The sequence below is a fragment of the Anarrhichthys ocellatus genome, unplaced genomic scaffold (genome assembly GCF_004355925.1).
Source record: "Anarrhichthys ocellatus isolate YVR2014 unplaced genomic scaffold, GSC_Weel_1.0 scaffold14, whole genome shotgun sequence".
Taxonomy (NCBI): domain Eukaryota; kingdom Metazoa; phylum Chordata; class Actinopteri; order Perciformes; family Anarhichadidae; genus Anarrhichthys; species Anarrhichthys ocellatus.
The window spans coordinates 6,536,646-6,558,485 of NW_022280044.1; the positions used below are offsets into that span (position 1 = coordinate 6,536,646).

The 21,840-nt window shown below is 39.9% G+C and overlaps 1 protein-coding gene across 2 annotated transcripts in view; it reads left to right on the top strand.

The window, feature by feature from the left end:
• The window catches only part of LOC116387116 (retinoic acid receptor beta), a 136,673-nt gene that overhangs the window by 55,636 nt on the left and 59,197 nt on the right, over positions 1-21,840 (top strand). Inside the window, exon 1 of one of the 2 annotated variants that reach the window (XM_031853920.1) lies at positions 13,833-16,714. The exons of the other annotated variant lie outside the window; for it this stretch is intronic. Coding sequence (XP_031709780.1) covers positions 16,558-16,714 — 157 coding nt within the window. The 5' untranslated portion in view covers positions 13,833-16,557. Of the gene's footprint in view, positions 1-13,832; positions 16,715-21,840 lie in introns of those variants that run through there. 2 annotated transcript variants of the gene reach the window in all.

The following is a 21,840-nucleotide window of genomic DNA, read 5'->3' on the forward strand; positions in this document are numbered from 1 at the left end:
TTATGCTGCATGGACTCAATCCAGTAAATGTGAATGGGACGTGTAATAGCACCTGATGAAAAGTAAGTTTGTTTGTACTTAAAGGAGTCCCTGCGAGTTTTTTTTCCCTTTTTGTCCGCTCTGTGTTTTGCTTTCTCCCCGTGGCCCTCTGTTTGTATCAGGGACAGGAAACGACTACATTTAGAGGGAAGAGAAAAAAACAATGTTTAGGCTTTCATGAACAGAATAAAGATGAGGAATACCTTTCAGCCAGATAGAGAATTGTATAAAGAGGAGAATAAATTGCAGTGCCAAAGTTTTTGTGCTGGGATTGCTGATAAAGACGCCAATGTAAATTAGTCAGTCAATGTGTCTATTCATCCTGTCTGGATCATAATATTTTGAAAACAACTGACTATTTTTCTCCTTTTCTCTGTTTTTATCCTCTTAGGAAACACTGTTTTGATTTTAGTGACCACTGCGGCCTATTTTTCACCACACTACCGCTCTAAAGATATGGGCAGATAGAAAGCAAGGCATATTTTTTACCTTACTTTATTCACATGAATTTGACCGCTGGACTGTTTCAGCAGTTATTTTTCTAAACATTCAATGTATCAAATGTGTTGACTGCTGTAGTTAGCTAACAATATACGCCGTGTTTGTGTCTGTGTGCCATCTGTATGTCCGACTGATCTCACAACTCCCCAGAAATTCCAGGTCTATCTATTTTTTTCATTCAGTCCTGTTTTGATCTTTTGCTTATTATGGCCACCGGGATAAGCGTGAATTCTACGATCACGTTAAAACATTTTAAATGTAGATATGAAAACTCAGTTTCATTTCATGAACTGTATTTACAGTCATGCATCGTTCCTCTTCCTTTGCAAGCAATCGCGTCTAAAATTTGTAAATTAATGTAGACTTTGAACCAATTGTGATTGTGTACGACAAAATTGAAGTTCTAATGTGGTTGTTGTAGACAGCTGCACTGATTAAAACAGAAGTGTATCTGCTCTTTCAGACGTGTGTGAGTTAGACTGGAAAACATTGCTGGAATGTCTCTGGTGTAGACGGGGTGTTAAAACTAATATTTTTATATTTCATACTGTATACAGGCAAATATTTTTTGATTACCAGACCTGGTAATTCTAATATATCCTGGATGACACAAGCTATCTTTGCTTCTGATTCTGCTGCCAATTTTAACAACTCATTATTTGACTACCTAACAGTGAGTTAACAGTGGAGATTAGTGCAATTTATTAGCAGCTAAAATCACAGTCCATATAAAGTGATCAGAATTTAAAAAACAGGGAAAAAATGTGTTTATCTAATACTGTTGCCTTGTGCCTCATGAATGTACAGTCTGTGTTGTTATTGTATCACTGTGATGTGATGTTGGGAGTCCTTGTGGGGAGAAAACGGCAGAAAAAGAGCACGCTGAAAAGTATTGATTTTCTGGCACCGCCCTGCTCAGATTAAGAAATGCCAATACGAGGATTCCACCCCGACTCTCTGGTTCACGTCGAGTTCACATGTCATTTTCTATAATTCTGACAAAATCAAGATGCTTAACTGTGATGTAGTTAGCCATGCTGGGCCGCCCTAGGGCTTTCTGATTGAATTAGGCGTCTGTGTTCTGCCATTTGGTACCAGCCTGAAGTATTTCCAACACTTAATGGGGGCAGAAGTTATTTACTGTTTTCAAAGATGGGATTTAAAAAAAAAAAAAAAAAAAAGAACAATGTTGCTGTTCATAAATTCAGCAATTAGGAGTCTCCCAGCTTTCTCACAGCTAATGTAATGTTTACTTTATCCTAACAAGCCATGCTGTGACTGCCTATGCACATAATGCATCAGCAGATTTTACATGGGATTTAGATTCTGAATGCCTGTTTGACTGTGACTGCAGTACAGTATATATACACAAAGCAGCTCCAACCAGTATTTCAAAATAATTACAAAATTTGCTAGATAACTATCATAGCTAATGCATTTAGGTTAACTATTATTTATGTTACACACAGAGAAATATGAAGAAATCAACAAAAACATAAGACAGAATAGGATTGAGAAAGAAAAGGTGATGCAGCAAAAAAGACATAATCTTAAGTAGATAGTTAATTATGTTTGTGCAAATTCTCACATTTCAGACATTTTGACTTGCCACTGTAGGAACAGCATGCATATGAATCTGAGACAGCAAGAACAATACTAGAACCCTGAAACTGAAGCAGATAAATCCTAAAATATCAAAAATGTATTTCAGGAGGTGCTTTTGTTTCTTTTCCCCTCTTCGCCTGATGCACCCTTGAGGGTCTAGACACACCGGGCTTTTTAAGTAACTACAATGTAAACCCATCCGCGTCATCATGAGACGCTCAGAGAAAAAGCTCCAAGAGCGTGATGACACAGGTGAGAGGGAGGGAAGGACTTTCAAACAGAAGACTGCTGATCAGTCCCGTAGTGTTGCTTAAAGTTAGGTGTTTTCCGTTTCACTTAGATTACGCACTTATTATAAACCCAACCATGTGTTTTTGTTTGAATGTCAACTACTTGTTTACTGCGACTGTAGAAGAGCTTTATACTTTGACGCACCAAGAATCGGTATGTGGCGAGTTGGGATGAGATCGTAACAAAATGTTTGTATCCTTGATGTCAAACCAACATGTTGAATGTATTTTTTTTCTCATGAAGCATTGTTTACATCTAAGCTGGAGCTTGCAGTCGTGTTCTTCGCTGCCTTTGCTGGAGCATTGCAGCATATCTTCTCGTGCTACCTTCACCTGTCGGTGGATCAGTGGACTAGTGTTACGCCGTTGGTAGAACTGTGTTTTGCGTCAGCTCAACACAAGAAAAAACTGTACAGGCAAGATCGTACTAAATTTATTGATTTTTCTTTTTCTGTCTTTGTATGGATTAAACGAGAGACACAATGTGCTATTAGCAAGCTTCAGACGTTTTGCGTTTTTTTAATTTTGGACAGAGCCAGGCTAACCGTTTCCAACTGCTTCCAGTCTTTCTGCTAAGCTATGCTAACGATGTTCCAACTCCAGCTTTGCACTTAATACACAGATTTGGGATTTATATTGATCTCCTCGTCTCCAACTCAGAAACAAAGTGAATAAACGTACCTCCCAAAATATTTCTATTAGATGTTTCATGCAACTGACTACAAGAAACCAAACTCAATTCAGTTTAGAATAATTTACTGAACAAAAGTTCTGACAGTCATTTTATTTTTATTGTCTTTACATTTCACCATGTTTTGATGAGTGTGTAAGCGCCAGTGTGTGTGTGTGTGCGTTCATGTTCGAGATGGCCATCAATAGAAAGAGAGTGGAGGGAGAGATTAGGCAACTTTGTGTGCTAATCCCTGTGAAATCACGGGCCCAGGGGGTGAGGTGGGGAGATAGGCGAGTGCCTCTCTGATCAGACGGGCTGTGGCTCACCGTGTGAAGCCGCCTGAATGCCCGGTAATCCCTCCCAGAGCCACAGAGAAGTCCGCCTGACTGATGGGCAGCTCCCCTCACTGCAAACACCCGGCTTCTGCCTCAACAGTTCATCACAGCAATGACTGGGAAGACTACGGGCGGGTTAAGGAGGTGAGGGCTGAGGTGATGGCTTAGTGGGGAGAGATGAGGAGAAGGTTGATTTCGCTGTCAAATAAGCAGATAAGTTACTTTGCTTTTGTCCAACAGTTCTGCTTCATTTCTGGATAGATTTAAAGTCAAATATGACCAAGTTACACTACTTGCGTCATAATTAACTACGTCTCTATTATTGTAAATTGATGTAACACAACAGTAATTCATCTGAGACTCTCTCATAATCTCTCATAAAAAGTTGCAACACAAGTCATAGTCTGCAAAATGCCTGGTGCTTTCTTTACAAGGATGTTGTCAACTCTTAACCCTGATTTTTCCACCACATTTTACCGTCTTCATCAGCAGTTGGAATGTATAGACTTCATGACATCAACCCCCTCTGGCAACTGAGCAAACTCCTTCTGCCGATAGAGACTGAGAGATGCAGTTGATGCAGTTTAAGTTCCAGACCTATATTTACGCCTAACACAGTAGGATCTCTACTGTAGCTGAGTTATGATTCACACAGGAGATCAAATGACTTATTAAAGTGCAGCAATACATCATAGGTTGGAATGCTTCGATGGGTTTGACACAGCGGTCATAAAACGCTAATTGTTGATTTAAAGGCAATGACAAAAGGGATATTTTGCCATTAACTCTAAAGGAATTGTTAGATAGTTTTTGACAGCTGGCATTTGGTAGGTTTCTTTGAGAAGGACTCATCCATGACCATAGACGTTTGACTCAGAGTTTAAACTGACAAAAATTAAATGAAACCCAAATCTGAAACTTTTTTACGATACATTTTGAAGCCCCAACTTAAATGTAATGTCTTCTATATTACATTTTGCCCTGGGGTTTGTTATATTCATCCCATCTATCCATCCATTTCTTGCTGCTGATCTGGTTGTCGGTCACAGTGGAAGCAAGCTTATCAAACAGGCCCAGACGTCCTTCTCCTCACCACCGTCCTCCAGCACCTCGTGGGGGAATCCCTTATTGTTCCCAGGGTAGATCGGATTTCTACTCCCTTTAGTGTGTTCTGGGTCTGTCGTCCACAGGGAGATATTATCTATCAATTGTCTCAAAGTCAATGGTTTTTTTGAATGGGTCTTTAGTTTGAAGTAAGTTCGGTGGTTAACACAAGCTTAAACGTTTTTGACGTCTTTGTTATATGCAATATGTCAGTGAATTTTGAAGCTTGTACTTGTTTAAAAGGCTCCTACAATGTGTTGATTTTTGCTGTCCCTGTGGACGAAAGTGGTAGTGTTTCCGAGCACAACAGTCCCTTTTTTAAGACATAACTTTATAGAAATAGCCAATCTTCTCGCTGGTGGTCTTGTTTACGTAGGTCAAACTTCTGAAGAATGCATTGACGCTTCAAAAATCATAAAAGTGATGCTCATTTGCGAAGATTATCTTGCTGAACAAAACAAGTAAGTATCATGAACTTGTGTTTTCCACAGGGCTTATTTTCTGCAATAATCCAAAATCCAATGAAAAAATCCAAATGGCTTTTAGAAGAGGGAACCAGTGCGATGCCAACTTCTGGGGTCGGCCTGCAAAAATACATCATCACTCTATTGCCCAACAAAGACAAAATCCACAAGTGTGGGATTGGGCCTATAACACTGGATCTGACCAATAACCAAGAAGTATATATATATATATATATATACACAATATAAACAAAACAAAAAAACATGAACACATTTCCAATAAAGCCTTTGCTGTAGAGTGAACAAACAAATTGTGTTGGACTGATGATATTACATTGCATTATCGTTGATACAATATTTAGAAAAAAACACACCCACACACTCACGCACATGCATGTGGCGACACACAGATACACAGAGACGCTCACGGACTTGATTGGAAATGAAAATGATCCGTCAGACCGTGTTTTGCAGGAGACAGAAAAGTAAACAATGGAGGCAGTCACATTAAGACACTTAGACAGAAGTGTAATTACTGCTTCTCCATCGACCCAAATTTCCAGCAGGGGACCCATTGCTGAGGGTACTTAGCTGTTAGGAGTAAATGAGCTCACTTTATTGCCTTCTAGTTTGTAATGGGTCTCTCTCCCATACCTCTGGCCAGCGGTGCACGTCTTTAACCAATCACAATCAGCCCGCGCAGTCAATGTTTATTAGCTATTGTCTTGTACTGAGCAGACAATAATGTGCACTTGACTTGAAATGCCCTGTCATGACCACGGGAGGCTTGTGCTTATAACTTCAACTCAGCGCAGTTCAATCTCTAACTGTGCAGCTGAGAGCCAGAGGTGGTTTATTACATCTGGCTTTTGTTTATAGGTTTGTTGGTCAAAAATCGACATTATATCTGCAGCACATACTTCTATTGCAGAGTGTGAGACAGTATGTGTCTTATATTTTATGTGTAGCATTTTACCATCAATTCATTTGTACCACACGTATGGAATCACATTTTTTTCTTTTACATAAAGCATGCCCCAAACCAAAGCAGGTTAGAAATCTTTCTTCCATTATTTTTCTAAATGTGTTTTGTTCATATTGAATAGTAGATGAAATGTAAAAGGCCTTTGTGTTTTTTAGCTTGAGTTAATTTCCTTTTTAAACTCATGCTTTGATGATGTGACCCTTAAATATTGGATCAAAAATGCTCATCTCATCGTTCAGTCTGGTCAAAAATACATTTCTAATCATATTCCGCAGAAGTCTGTGTCCATGACTTAAATAACGTAACGAACATTTTTTTTTTACTAAGCCTAACCAAGTAGTTTTGTGCGTTTTTCACAACTTTAACCACCTGTTTAAAATTGCGAAGTATTCCAGGAGCAAACATGTTTCCCTTGAAACGTAATTGAGAATGCAGTTGAGTTGGATTGGCAACTATGTATATCTAGATTGTACTTGGTGTCAAGACTCTGCTTTCTGTTTTTAAAGCTATAAAATAGCTCGCAGGAGGATGTTGGTGTAGATGACAACCGGCTGCAGCAGAGACTGACTTGCGGACATGAGAGTAACAGATTTAATAAACTGCCCACTGGCAATGTGCAATCTCAGCTGGTCCAGAACACACCAACACTGGAGCTGTCTGCATGAACTAGCTCCCAGACTTTGCATGATTAACATTCTTGGAGTTAACGGGTTCATGTGAAATGTGGTCTTAACTGTGAGAAATGAAAATGCAACACTTAAGCCACTTAAAACCCCTAATTTGCCTACAGCCGTTGAGAAAACAGGTACACAGGTTGAGACCATGTTAGCAGCTGTTCTGGTCCCCACAGGATGAAACCTAATGACCTTTTCCTCTAGCGCCACCATGTGGTTGACATTTGTGGTTTTGAGAGAAACTTCTGAACAAGTGGACGAAAGGACTGCCATGAAATTCAATTTGTCCAAGGCTTTGTTTGAGTCTTCTGAGCAAATGTTAGCATGCTAAACTAAGATGGCAGCCATGACACCTGCTAAACATCAGCACGTTAACGTTGTCATCGTGAGCATGTTAGAATGTCTCAAAGCACTGCAGAGATTCATAGCTGTCATAAAATGTCTATCAAGCTCCGGCCACTTCATTATAAAAAGGAAAAGTTTATTTTTTTCTAAACTTTCTTTCCGAGAGCAAAACACTGTTTGTGTTATGCTCCTTTAAACTAAACTTTCTTGGACCCAAAAGTAGAACTCAGACAAGACTGGCAACTGTTCACAGTGGATTAATTCAGAGTGACGGTTTGTAGGCGTAGAGCCTCAGAGTGGAGCAGGGCAAGCAGAGAGAGATGGACTGATGGCTGGGAAACAGACTGACGAGGTGCAGGATGAGGCAGGCAGACGGGTTATGGACCTGAGTCGCATTAACTCAAGGTTAGACAGGACTCAGGTTAACACAAAACTGAACGACGGCTTTAGTCTTGCCGAGGCGTTCGGACCACGTTGGTGAACTTAATGATCTGTCGGGAGTGTCGAGCCGGGGTGAATATATACTGCAGGAGCTCGATGAGTGGATGAGTTACAGGTGTGCAGGTGGATTGGCAGCAGGAGTGAGACATAGAGCCACACCCGACTCCTTACTCCTAACTTGATATCAATGTTGTTAAATTAAGTTCATTTTGCTGATTCATATTGTCATACATATAGTTAATACTTTCAAACTTTCAGATGGAGTAAACACTGTTTCTGTGTCTACAAAAAAGCCCAGTTCAAATGATAATCCTACTTCTCTCTATATGAATGTTACTAGTCTCAGACAGTCTCCCATGTCCCGGATCCAGCTTCATGAATTGCTCATTTTGTTGTTGTTGTCTCTTGTATTTGCTCATTAAGAAGATCATTTGCATTTGAATTTTTGAGATTCACACACCTGGCAGCAGTTTGACCCGTCGGAAACAGCTGAGGGTAGAAATCATCGATATTAATGTAATTCAAACGGCAGCAGTGACAGCAACATTAATCATGATGGTCAATCAAATGGTCATGTGATTACAAAGAAAAAACAAACATAAACCAAAGTGAGCGAATCAAAGAGGTTACTGACCTACAGCTCGTCCACAGCTTCATACTGCTGCCGTACGTTGTGTAGCTGCATTGTTTTTCATCTCCGTAAACAGCTTTTTATGCAACTAATGGATGTTCTCTATATTTCTGACAATTACCAGTACACTGAACACATTTCTTCTGCTTTTATTCTTCTTCTTCTTCTTGGACCAAAAATAATTCACCAACGTCCCTGGTTAGGCTGCTACATACTTTGTTTTTTTATGACCCCCAATAATAGAAAGAAAGGATTCTATTATATCGTAGACACACTAAACTTAGTTCAGGGCTATCGTTCTGTATTACAGCATATTATAATCCCATTTTGAGGCACATACTCATTTTCCTACTGAATAATAATGATACAAGTAAAATTATATTTGATTTGATGTCACTGATTATACGGTCGACCCAATGGAGGTTTTTAGAATCAGAAATATTGTATGAGGATCTTTGATCCAAGGAACATTAAATTCAGTTCACAACTGTTGAAGGAAAACAAATAAAATTGTGAAACAAACAAAAACGCTGTGCAAACCGTCAGCTATGAGCGACGGGTCCAACATGAACCCAAAAATGATTTGGAAAAATGAAGCCAGCGTGGAAGTCCTTTAAACTTGCATTCTCTCCACAGGCCAGCAGGGGGCGACTCCTCTGGTTGCAAAAATAAGTCTGATTGTATAGAAGTCTATGAGAAAATGACCCTACACTTCCCACTTGATTTATTACCTCAGTAACCATTGTGAACATGAGTTCATGGTCTCAATCACTAGTTTCAAGTGTTCAAGTGATTGTGGTTGTGATTGACAGGTCGCTACCCTACCAGAGCCGTATACGGCGTCTCTACGTCACTCCTTCGCTCTCCATATACGGTTCCTTCCGTTGACTGGTAAAAAAAAACAAGATGACGGGCTGAAATGCCAATCTGGAGGTTTCAAAACCGTAGTCCAAAAACCAATGGTTGATGTCACTGCAACTACGTCCACATCTTATATACAGTCATTATATGTGTGCCTGGGCTCTCAACCCTTATCCACCCTGTACTTAACACCTTACAAATATACAATACAAATGTGTACTTTAAATAATGTTCTGATTATATCCACCGTAAAGTCACAAAGTGTTCATAATGATTCTTGTTGACTCAGTGCACTATGAAAAGCATTGTGATGTAAGTGCTGTAAAAGAGGTTTATACGGTCACCTTTCATGCTAACAACCCTCAATGTGCTTTTCTCAATCATAGTTTGCACCATCTTACAATAGTACTGCAGTTTAAGGGGGGGAAATAGCTGTCCATAAGCGATCAACTGGCAGCATTGAGTCTGTGTTTTTATTATTGTTGAAATGTATTATTGTCTGAGCCCTTTGCAGAGTGAGAAGGAAGGGGACACAGAGAGCTCCCCTCGGGGTCAGGGGGTCACAGGGACCCGGTGAACTGCAGGACTGTAACTGACTTCCTATGTTGTTATCAGACGGTCACTAAACCAAACACAGACACAGAATCAGTGGAAAGAGTTCACAGTGCAGTCTCCTGACAACTAGTCCAGTGTATTTTAATTTCAGTTTGACTAGCAGCGCTTTGGAGTATTCTTTTGAATCCTGCTGACATTTTAACATAGCAAATACATTTTTTGGATCACTTTATTTTTTTCATTAAAAACTAAATAACAACCCAAGATCCCCTGCACCTGTCCCATGATATCAGCCACGGTCACTCTTTCACTTCTTCCTCTAATGAAGACTGAGATGCGACTGAAAGCACAAGAACAGTCTATTAACTGGACCTAAAGATTATTTAGTCACTTTGTTTATGGTGTTTGCCCAACGTTTTTAATAATAGAAAAGTAAAAGTCATATTGTATGACTGAGGCTTGCTGGTCGGAGTTGAAGGTTAGTCCTCTCACACACATCCCACTCAACCTCAACATTCTTACTTTCCTCTGTATCTCAATGTCAAACTTCCTGTTTTTGCGTATCCGTCACTCTTTTCCTGATGGGAAAAATTTACTTTTTCTGGCTTTTAGTGCAGGCAGCAAATATATAACATTTCATATACTCATTTTACAAACTTTTGGGTGACTGTTGTTTGTCGAAGTGAGGGTAATGTAGTCCTGCTGCAACAGATAATGTAAAAAAATAATATAGTGAACAACACACTTTCAGAATAAAGCGTTTTCTGTGTTGTTTTTTTGTGCCTCTTCAGAGTCCCTGCCGTATTCTGGCTCACAGCTTTGCTCAGTGTGGCTATGGGAGGAAAAGCTCTTTGAATGAGGGACCCAGAGCAGAGTAGGAGCACCTTATAAAAACATTTTTCTTTCTCGTGTTGTTTTGTTGACAGTGTGAGGGGTTAATATAGCATGTGCCTTCACTACAAGTGCTCCGTTTATTTTTGACAAGGTCTGTTTTGGTTGGTTAATGATCCATTGATGGATGGTTCAGCTTTAATGGTAGTGACAATATCAATCAATGCTTTAAATACAACCTGGAAGGAACAAGCTGTTGATCCTCTGCCTGCTCGCACCTCTAAATATACACACATTTAAACCATATATATCTGTGCCATTTATTTTAATAAGATTAAAAACTTCTGAAATGGGAAGGTATTTAAGTCTGTAAATGCTCCCTTACTGTTTCAATATGAAGAATTTATGCTAATGATGCGCACCAAAATTAATCCTAATCTTCAGTTTCACTCTGTGTATCATGTTGCCTACACAAAGGCATAATTCCAACGCACGCTTTGGAATTGATACACAACCGGAGTGGAAAATATATTTGCCTCTGCCACGCAGCTTCAATTAAATTACCAATAGACTAAGTGCAAGTGTAACTAAATATAGCTGTTTGAACGAGGTTTGACCCACAGATGAATTGTGAGGACCAAATTCAGCTCTGCTCATAAATATGATATGAAATAAGGTTTTTTCTTGTGGAGAAGAAATGGGAATTTAAAGTGTACCTGAAGCTGCAGATTAGGGTGGTTTAGTTATCCACTTACTGGACGTGTCGAAGCTCAGTACAGAGTGAAAACAGCAGCCGCTGCATGTGTGTGTCGTCCACGAAGCTGTCAGGCTTTACCCGGCCTTATTAAATGATCAGCTACGCTGTGTATTGTCACAGCCTGGTGAGTTTTGGCAGCGGTGGCCACGAGCTGCGGTGCGCTGATGCCAAAAAGCGGCTTATCTTGATGGATGGGTTCATTATCACCTTCTAATTACAGGTGGATTTTCAGGTGTATTCATTACCCGCGCTGACCGGGGTTGTGATGCGTGCGCGTGTGTGTGTGTGTGTGTCCGGGGGTTACTGTTACATCGGCTGAACTGCAGGGGGTCAGCCGGTGTGTGTCGGAGGGGTCCAGGGGTTCCTGTTTCAGCTCTGCTGTAGGCTCTCTGCAATATTCATGAGCTCCGTGGGGATCAGTGTGCTGTGCAGCGCTCAGGCCGCTGCCTCCTCTCAAACTGCCTTTTTTACTCCATCAAACACAATCACAAGTGTTGGTGTGCATCTGGCTTTCAGCACACTGACAACTGGGGCTGCAGGTACCATATATATATATATATATATATATATATATATATATGAAAAAATTTCTCCCGTAGCTGTGCCTACGGTGTAGAAATGTGATAGAATCTGAATTGTAAGTCGCTTTGGATAAAAGCGTCTGCTAAATGACTGTAATGTAATGTAATGTAATATATAGTCAATTTACAGTTTTTCTTCATGCCTGAATGTTTGAGTAGGTTTATGACGTCGGTATTAAAGCTGATGGTGATATTATTGGATTGAAGTTGTACATCTTGGGACCCCCTCACTGCCCCCTCTTTCTTTTTAAATTAGAAAATAATGAAAATAAGTTTTTATCTTTTATTGTTTTGGGCCACTTGGGGGCAGTGGAAACAAGTTGTGAACTCTCCATTGACATATAACTGTTTAAGCTAATATGATGAAACGGTCTGTGTCCAGCAGACACAGAGCAACATTATAATTCATCATGTGTGTGGTGACCCTCCAAGTGTAATTCAATCTCTTTTTTGGTCTCTACCAACTCCTCAAAAACATCTGCTTCTTACTAAATGCTTCACTATGTTCACCAGCTAGTTGCTGTTTGGTACAGAGCAGGTAGTGTACAGTGGGTTTTTTAGAACTTTCTTTTTTGGAAACAGGTGCCTGATGCGTCTTAAACCTACACCAATGGATTGGTGAGAGTGAACAGTAAAGCAGTAAAGTTGTGGAAACAGCTGAACAATGAGCTAAAACTCTCTATAAAGCTCTGTTAGGCCAAATGGAGCTGCAGATTCAGGTGATGATCCTCTGTAGGTTCATCAGTATGAGGGTTGAACACCAAGGCCCTCTCAGCGAAAGCTGACCATAAGGCCAATATGTGCTCATAGCGAGAGCTAAACACTAGAGCCCCCCTCAGCTCCTGCAGTGTGGGGTCCCCAGGACCCTTGGTGTTTAAAGAGTGAGCTGACCACTTGGGCCCCTGGGCCCCTTTGCATCTGTATTGTGAGGGTCCCTGGACCCCTCAGTGCTTAAAGCATAAGCTCACCACTAGGTCCCCTGGGCCCCAGATGCTTACGTAAAGTACTGCATTCAAAACTTACTGAAAGTACCAAAAGTAAAAGTACTTATTATGTGTTCAAATGTTGATCAGACCCTCATACTAACATGTTGTACTGTTAATTGATTACTTATTATGACCTTAGCTTAACCGAACACAAGCATCTTTAAATTTACAAATGCTATTTCATTTATACAAAACCAAATTATGACATTTCACCTGCAGCGGTCCTCATAAGTCATTATGTGGCATCACATAAGCATATAATGTATAATGATGATTGATATAATCACAACATGATTCCATTAACGTAATGTGCATAGCAGGTAGGAGGTTGGATGTTCAGCTGCTGGACTTTTAATGACACGATGATATAATCGATATACGATTATAATGGCCATATCTGGTTATAATGCATCACGAAGTGAGTCGCGTGTCACTGAATCTGCCTCTACTCTGCTGAGTAAAGCAAACAACGAAACGGTAGCGGTTGTGTTTGTGTGCACGATTCAGCTGACGCTCAGTTTCCTGTTGCTCATTATCAACTCATGCTGTTGCAAATCAGCGCGCGGTAGCAGCGACACTATCAGTCACGAAGTTTCCAAACCTATTATCATTTGTCCTGCAAACATCTGCACCCGGAGCTTAAATATTTGGCATTTGAGATGCATGGAAACAAATATATGAACGTGCACACTGCTGCTCACATCAACAGCAACATTTTTGAGGATGGAATTAGAGCTTTGTGTGTGAAATAAGCCAGAAATGTATCTTTTTTTCCGTTGCAATATATACTGAGAAGATAAAAAAAAGAAATTCACTTCTGTTCTGTTAATCAAAGCTAAAGTATACATCTATGAAGTTTCTAATTGATTTAAGTTGTATTTTGTATTGAAACCGCGCCGGGCCGATCCCTCATAAGCTCTAGCATGTGACTGTAACAGCTGTTGTTGTGTTGCCAGCAGCCACATTCAGACCAGCATCAGCGCTGATAGATATGTTACCTATGATTTGATTGAGAGATTGACTTTTTGATCAGATATGAGACACATAACACGACTCCATCATGTAACCACCTTTTAATAACAAAGAGAAGACTTTCACAATAGTACGTATGCTTATGAGTGAACAATGTGTATAAAAATACACCTTTTGATGCGAATGATCAGTTGGATCTTTTTTTTTGGGCCACTACTACACTACCCAACTATTGAAAGGAGTGAATTGCATTCAGAAAGAACTGATTTTCCCTTCAAGTCAGCTGCAGGCCACAGTTATGCTCCTTGTGGTCTTCAGTTTTACATCCTGGACTCTCCCGTCCCGAGCACTATTTGTTCTCACTTCAGTCTGTGGTCTGATACACCAGAAGAAAACCTCGGGGGAGATTTGTTTTTCATGTCTCTTTTTAAATCTTAAGTAAGTAAGTTTAAGTAGCAATACTTCAGTGAAGAAATACTCTGTTACAAGTTAAAGTCCTGAGCTTAAGTAGAGACACAGAAGTATATTCGGCAAAATGTAGTTAAATTGTGAAAAGTAGAAGTGCTCATTACGCTGCAGAATGGCCCCTTTTAGACCATTATATTATTGGATTATTGCTAGTGATGAAATACTGCATGAGCAGCTTTTTTATGTGGAAGCTGAGTTGAATTTGAACTGATTATATACTGTTGGCTGCTTTAATCTGTAACTAAGCATCGTCCTGCTTTGTACAAACAAATCCTGTGTTTTGTGTGTAAAATCTTAATCTGTAACGTAACAATAGCAGTCAAATACATGTAGTGCTCTGAGATCATGCTGTTGCTTTAGAGAATGGAGGTTTTTGCAGCCTTTTTCAAAATCAGATGTGGAAACTGTCCGGCAGAATAACAATCAACTCCGACTTTTGTTTTGAAATTTAGGACTTGGTTCTTGTATCCTTCTCTATGGTGTGTATGACCTTATGTAACAATGATATAACCAACTGTGTGTGTGTGTGTGTGTGTGTGTGTGTGTGTGTGTTTGAAAGAACATGGTCACAGATGCCACAATCAATTAACAAATTAAAATGAACACTACGTTTCACCATGAGCTTTGTTTTAAGAGGCCTGATATTTTACTTCTTAAGAAATGTGACTGAGTGTGATTGGAGTTTACACGCCTATTGGCTTCATCTGTTTTGGAGATTAAAACTTTATCCAAACAAGGAGGTCACGATCAAACTGCATGACCTCTGTATTTTTAAAGTTTTGGCCACAGCCCAGAATGTAGTGAAAGGTGCAATATGTTCCTCTAAAATGTAGCGGAGTGAAGGATTACAGCTCAGTTGCATTATTTTATTAAAAGTGATTTGGTGGCATGTAAAGCTGCAGGTATACTAGATATCTGTGATCACTAAAGAGATATGAGCCAACATTATAATTGTAGTAAATTGTATTAATTGCAGCAATCACACTGATTCTGTCTTTTTGTGCCTTCGCTTATTATTATTATTATTATCTTATTATGATGCTGAGCCTTTTTTTCTCAGAACACATTCTAACTCATTATGTTTATTGAGTACAAACTCCCTTAAAATGTCTAAAATCCAAATATTACACAATGAACATTAGTATATACTGTAATCCATTAGAGCCTGGCTCCATTCACTCTACTGCATCTACTGTAAAGCTCTGCCAATACATTAAGATCAAAGACTTTATACAGTCGTCATCATCATCGTCATCATTAGTGCTTGCAGCAATCACATACATTACCTTGACGACATGCTTCTCACATTTTAAGTTGTTCAGTGCTGAACCACAACTGATCTTGATTTTGCCCATTTTTTCAAGACTTTGTGTCATTTTATTGAAGAGAAAAAGCAAAACAGGATGCTCCAGATATGCCAAAATAAAGTTCAGAAAAAATGTTTCCTTTTTACAAATTAATGACACTGAGCAGATAATATCGTCTTTAACATATGTTGTCAAATGTTATGATATTAAAAACACTTATTTATTTTTATTATGATTATATAAATACCTATTGGTGCTGTAACGCACATGGACATTTATATCTGTAGGAATTAAGCATTTTCCTGTCACTGTGCGTGGAAAGCAGCACCCTTCAGAGCGCACTCGAGCTGTGGTAATACTTCCTCAGCTTCAAAAAAAAAAAAAAACGATTCAAATTTTAGGGACGCTCTTGTATTTGATCCTTTCCAAGAATGAGGAAGAAAAAAAAGGATCTTTATGATTTGTCCGCCTGCGTTTCTTCTCTCCGCCTTGTTCCGCGCTGCGGAGCTGCAGTGATGTCAGCCTGAATGGGTCATATGAAGGTCAGCAGCCTCGGAAGGGTTCATGCAAAGTTCACTCGCATATATTAGGCAATTCAATCTTTCATTCTCGGTGGCAAAACTAGTTGGAAATGAGCTGCACGGGGGGACGGATAACCCATTCGTCATCGGAGAGGAGAACGTGCGTTTAAACGCTGTCCGTGATATTTTTGAGAATAGAAAAGAAGGATCCTCCAGTTCATGCGGGCTTTGCCGCTGCTGGTAACCGGGACGGGACGACTTCAATGAAAACACGTCGGATATCAACATCATTATTATTATTACGAAGAAGTCCCGTTCACACGTCCGTGGCAGCGCGCTGACTGGACACGATGCGAGGAAATGGCAAAGGAGCATTTAGAGCAGCCGTGGAGCATTTTGGTCCGAAATAATTCATGATTCCGGTGCGGGACGAAGGAGAACAAGAGGAGCGAAATCTGCCGTGCCAAGAAGAAGAAGGAGAAGAAGAAGGGGAGGAGGAGGAGAGGAGCAGCAGGAGGAGGAGGAGGAGGAGGAGGGGGGAGAATCAGCGGAGTTTGATGGAGTTGTGTGCGCTTATGCCGGTGATTTTTATCCATAACGCACAAGACTAGTTGAACGACGCGCCGTCATCATGTTTGACTGCATGGACGTGCTGGCCGTGAGTCCCGGGCAGATGCTGGATTTCTACACGTCCAGCCCGTCCTCCTGCATGCTGCAGGAGAAGGCTCTGAAAGCCTGCATCAGCGGACTGGCGCACAGAGAGTGGCAGCACCGCCGGAGCGCACACTGTAGGTCCAACTTCTCCTCGTCTCTTGTTATTGTTGGTGTTGTGGTTTATTGGCTCGACTTAAAGCCGCGTGGATGCAGCTCTGAGTGATGATGAGTGCTGTCTGATGAGTCTGAGTCACAACAAGTTTGCCAAAAAAAGGGGGGCCTCCAGATCTTATAATTACTGCTGATCTGATAATGCTCGTTTCAAATCAGACAAATTAGGGAATTGCACTTTAGGAGTTGTTGGAAAACTCTTGGAAACAGGACGCCTGAACGCATCACAGGCGCTTCACAAAAACAATAGGAGGATTAATTATCTAAACACAGAGGGGGTATATTTTTAGAGTGACATGATAAAGTAAAATTGTGTGTGATGACAACAAAAAAAGTTTGTTTTTCATGGTAAGATTCCGCAGAAAACTCTCCAGAACTTTCCCAAAACGTCATATTTCACCACCGTGCGCCGTCATAAATTCTCAGCAGTGGTAGCAGCCCCAAACCTGCTGATGTATGGCTTGTCTTAGATCAGTTCAGTTCAGAGAGCAGCGGGCTGGAGGAATGTGGAGAGTAAACACAGGCGGCGTTTCCACACCTCCTCCCCGGCCGCACATGACAGGAGGGGCGGCCATGGCGAGCCGCGAACTTGCGCTCTGTGACACTGATTTAGATAAATGACCCCGCGGACTTTTCAACAAGATTAGCGGGCTGCTATCGCAACATGTCCACCTCTCGCGTTTTGAATTGGCCGAGGCTGATCGATGGCTGCCTCTAATTTTTTTTGTCCAGGAGACCAATAGATGCTTTAAGGGCAGCTGCATTCCTAGGAATTTATCTGATCAGAATTTACATTTAGGTGATCATGTGAGGATACAATCATTATCATACTGACAGCAAAATAAATGCAGGATGGTGAATAGTTTGGCTAGAAAATATATAAAAAATACTCTGGTGCAAAAACTACATTTATTGTAAATATCTTCTCCAGATCTGGATCACTTACTGTGAGCTCATGAGGCACTAGTCACTGTTTGTTTTTCACTGTCACCCTGCTGCTGCTGCTGCTGCTGCCCGTGATTTATCCTCATCTGATAACGACCAGCCTCCAGCTGTCATTCCTCAGGAAGTGTTTGCTCAAGGGCACTCGGGTAAAAAGGGTCTCTTATCAGCGGAGGGAAAGTGCAACAAAATGACAGTTGCCACTTTAAACACTTCGCTCTGCTGCAGGTCAGTGTTTGATGAAAAGCTCTCTGAAAGCAAAATTTGAGAGATGATAGAAAACTGCAAATGACTTATTATTATTTTTGCGATTAATGGCTTTGCCTCTAAATTCAAATCACAAGTTCCCAGAGTGCAATGTTGCATCTTTTATCCAAGTACATTAAATGACTATTATACGTGACAAATTGAGCTAGAGAATCTTAATTCATGGAATTTTTGCTTGAAAAAGTATTTTAATGATGAATTACAATGAAGTTTTTGGCTGTCCACTAATCATCTAAAATTGTTTAGCTTTTTAGACCAATAATAAAAATATACCAGCATATGTAATTTCTTTTTTCATCGTAATGGTGATGTTAAACTTGTTGATAATGCGTGAAAATAATCTAAAGTGATGTGAAAGTGATTTCTTTAACTAAAGTTTTTATTCACGTCATGAGAGTTTGTTCACTAAATGTATAAAAATGTATTTGAAAAATTGGACAGATTTTTTCATTCTTTAAAGTAAAAATGTAATTTCATCCTTCCACATGAACCGCATAACTTTCATTTCGCCCATATACTTATTCTATATTATCATCCTATTTCTGACACTTGCAATGAGAGTCCTAACACCTGTCAATATTCTCAGAAAAATTTGACCAGACACCAAAAAAGAAGGTCTCAAATAAGTTATTATTTATATTTTTCCTAATCATTTTATGAATTATATTTTCTGTAATTTGAAATTCTTCAATGAATTGTAGATTATTTAATTCATTTCAAATGTTAAAATTCCAGTTACTCCTGTCATCAATCCTCCGTAAAATCTGCTGATTCTCATGCTCATTATGAATTGCTTATTGTGCGTTACATCCATAACCTCTTTCAAAGTCAAGTAGAAAAAGTGAAATTAGAGGCAAAACACTTAGACATGAATCACCCACACAATCACCATCAATATAGTCTATGGTTTTATTTAAATACTTAAAATAGTTAGCTTCAAATAAAAAAAAGTTTTAATTGAATTATTAAATCATAATCATGAATGTAGAAGAGAGTAGATAGTATTTTTGGCTTTGTTGTCCGTTAAAGATCAACTTTATTTGTTTTTTTATACATTTAAGGGCTCTATTATGAAGTGGCAGTCAGGTAAAATAGCTAAAACAAATGTCCTGTGAGGTTTGAACAGTTGTAGAGCAGGTTTTGACGGACAGACAAGAAGCTGCTCCGGTGGCCCCTCTTTGACAGGGCCGAAGCCAGGATTTTAACACCACTGAGGTCAAGACTAGGTCCCCACATACACCAAAGTCAAAATTCGGCTGCCTTTGTCACTCAGAGCATTAATGTTTAGTGTACGTTGGTTAACCATCATAAAAATTGAATTACAAGAGCAGAACACTCAGGTGTTTTGATTGGCCATGCCGTTAGACAATCGGTACGACACACATGCTCACGCTGACCTTATAATACTCTAAATGGGACAAACAAACATAGTGTTGATTTTTATTTCATGTTTTGTCACGATGAAGTCGTTCTGGGCTAGTAAAGCGCCATGTTGGCCTTTTGTGCTGTCAGACCCCTGACCGTTTCCTGTTTGAAGAAGGCGCTGTTTAAATTAGACTTTGATTTGAGAAAGCCTCTCTCAGGGTCACTGAAATGTTGGTTTATTAATTTATTTGTTCAGGATAATGGAAACCTCCTGGGTGTTAATTAACCGCATTGACAACGAGCCAACCATTAATGCACTTCCTCTTCCAGTTTAGATGCTAATTAAGAATGATCAAGGACCTCCTTTTACAGATGAAATGGGCTTTGCGGCTGAGGAATGGCTACACATGATGCCCACGCCGTGTGAAGACACAAATGAAGTTCACATTAAAAGCATCGAGTCATTGTATATCATCAGAACAAATCCAAAAGCTATCTGACAAATAAGTGGAAAGGTGATCATCTATAATAGCCGGCGCTATTGTGACTTAGAAAGAGACAGAGTGCGATGTTCCAGTGTGATATGTATATGTACGGCTGCTGTGTGTTATGGGATAATTGGGGCCTTTTTGTCTTCAAGGCTTAAGCGCCTCTGATATGGACATGAAAAGCCATTAGCACAGCTTGCACACCAAGCTAATTTAGTGGGCGTGTGAAATGAAAGGCGGATGGGGGGAAATAAAAAGCGGTGTACAACAGTGAAATGAAAGGGAAGCTCTCTGATGCCAGGCATGTTTAATAGACATGATTAGGACAGTGTTGGGGTCCTACCAAGAGCGATACTGGCCTTCTAATAAATATCAAATACTCGACCACAGCAGCAGAAAAAAGCAGCTTTTCATGTTTTTTCCCCCGTTTCTTAGAGTCATAGCTGTAGCCTTAAAATAAGCTGCTTAACTTTAAACTATATGTGTTTTAATCTGGTCCAGTAGAGAACTTTACTTTGTCATGATGGTTTAGTTGTTGTTTCAGAGGCTTTCTAACCCTTTGAAAAATAAAACACTAAATCTTTTGGCATTAATGCAAGGCGAGTGTATTTGTGTACAGCATTCAAAGCAATTCAAAGTGCTTTACATGAATCATAAAAAGACGTATAACATATAAAGGAAACCGAAGAAAACAGCTGAGAGATAAAGTCATATCATATGTGATGTGTGGAAAGGCAGGAAGCAGACGTGACCCAGCAGAAAGACAGCCGAGAGGTCTGGTGCTTCATAAAACAACACTTTCAAAGTCCATAACTAAACATTTCTGGCTTTGCGGTCTTCAGCATTACGGATCCGACTGACTTTTAATTCTTCTTCTTTGGCACCAAAAACAAAACAATCAAATTGTTTGAAATTATTCCCAATGAAACAATAAAATACCGAGGTGTGCCATGTGATGGAGTTCCTGCTTCATCCTCTTTGCACTTTTTATGAATTCATTCAGATCTTCAGAAGAGATTTTGCGGATTATTTATTTGTCTGTTTCCTGAAGAACAGCTTCAAACCAGCTCATTTGCATATTCATTATGAATTGCTTGTTGCTCATAACAACCCAAACCGCCTCAAACATCTGAACAATCACTCATTTAGATACATTGATATAAATGTATTTCACATATATTTTTTAAAAACGGGACAGCTTGAAGCTGGAATTACATTTGAAAATGTAATCGTGAATGTAAGAATTTGGAGAATACTGTTGGGTTTGATTTCAGTCTGTTAAGGATCAACTTCAGCTGTTTTTAACCCTTAAACTGACTTGTTTTGTGCACATGTACCGCAACTTTAGTAAAGAATGTTTAAGGGGCTTGGTGGAGGTGTACAGTCACAGGCTTTCGCTCCAGAGCATTACAAAATAATATTTTGATTGTAAATGCCAGCAGGAATAGTGACAAAATGAAGGTCTAGCAAAAGGAATGCTGTATAAGGCAAATGTTTTCCCTCAGATATAAATATTTTTTAGCAACATGTCATCAGCCTCTATATACAAAATGATTTCTGTAGCTGAAAATAATCAATTTTTATTACATTTCCTTGTGTCAGCTGAAACATTCCGATTGTTGAATTGGATTTCATCCCTTGTTTGCCACACCCTTCCCACAGCTCCTCACTCCTCTTCACTGTTTTATAACAGAGCTGACTCCAGAATCCAGTTCCATCTAAAAGTGCTGGCTGGGGGAGAATAAAAACCATAGCGGCGCTGTGCTTTTAAGGCCACAAATTCCTGTGGATTAAAACGAAACCTCTCGCATTTCAGCCACCTTATTTCTTTCCTCCCTCCCTCGTCAGCTGCTTTTATGGCCGTCTTGGTTTCTCTATCTCGCTTTTTATGAAAGCTTTGAAGCGGCCGGCACCTGTTGAGTTTGGCGCTACTGCTTCCCGTCAACGTGTAGTTTGACCTCGGCGCTGCTATCATCCCCGTGGGTCGCTGCGAGGTCACAGCGGTGGTGAAAAGGACGGGCTGGGGG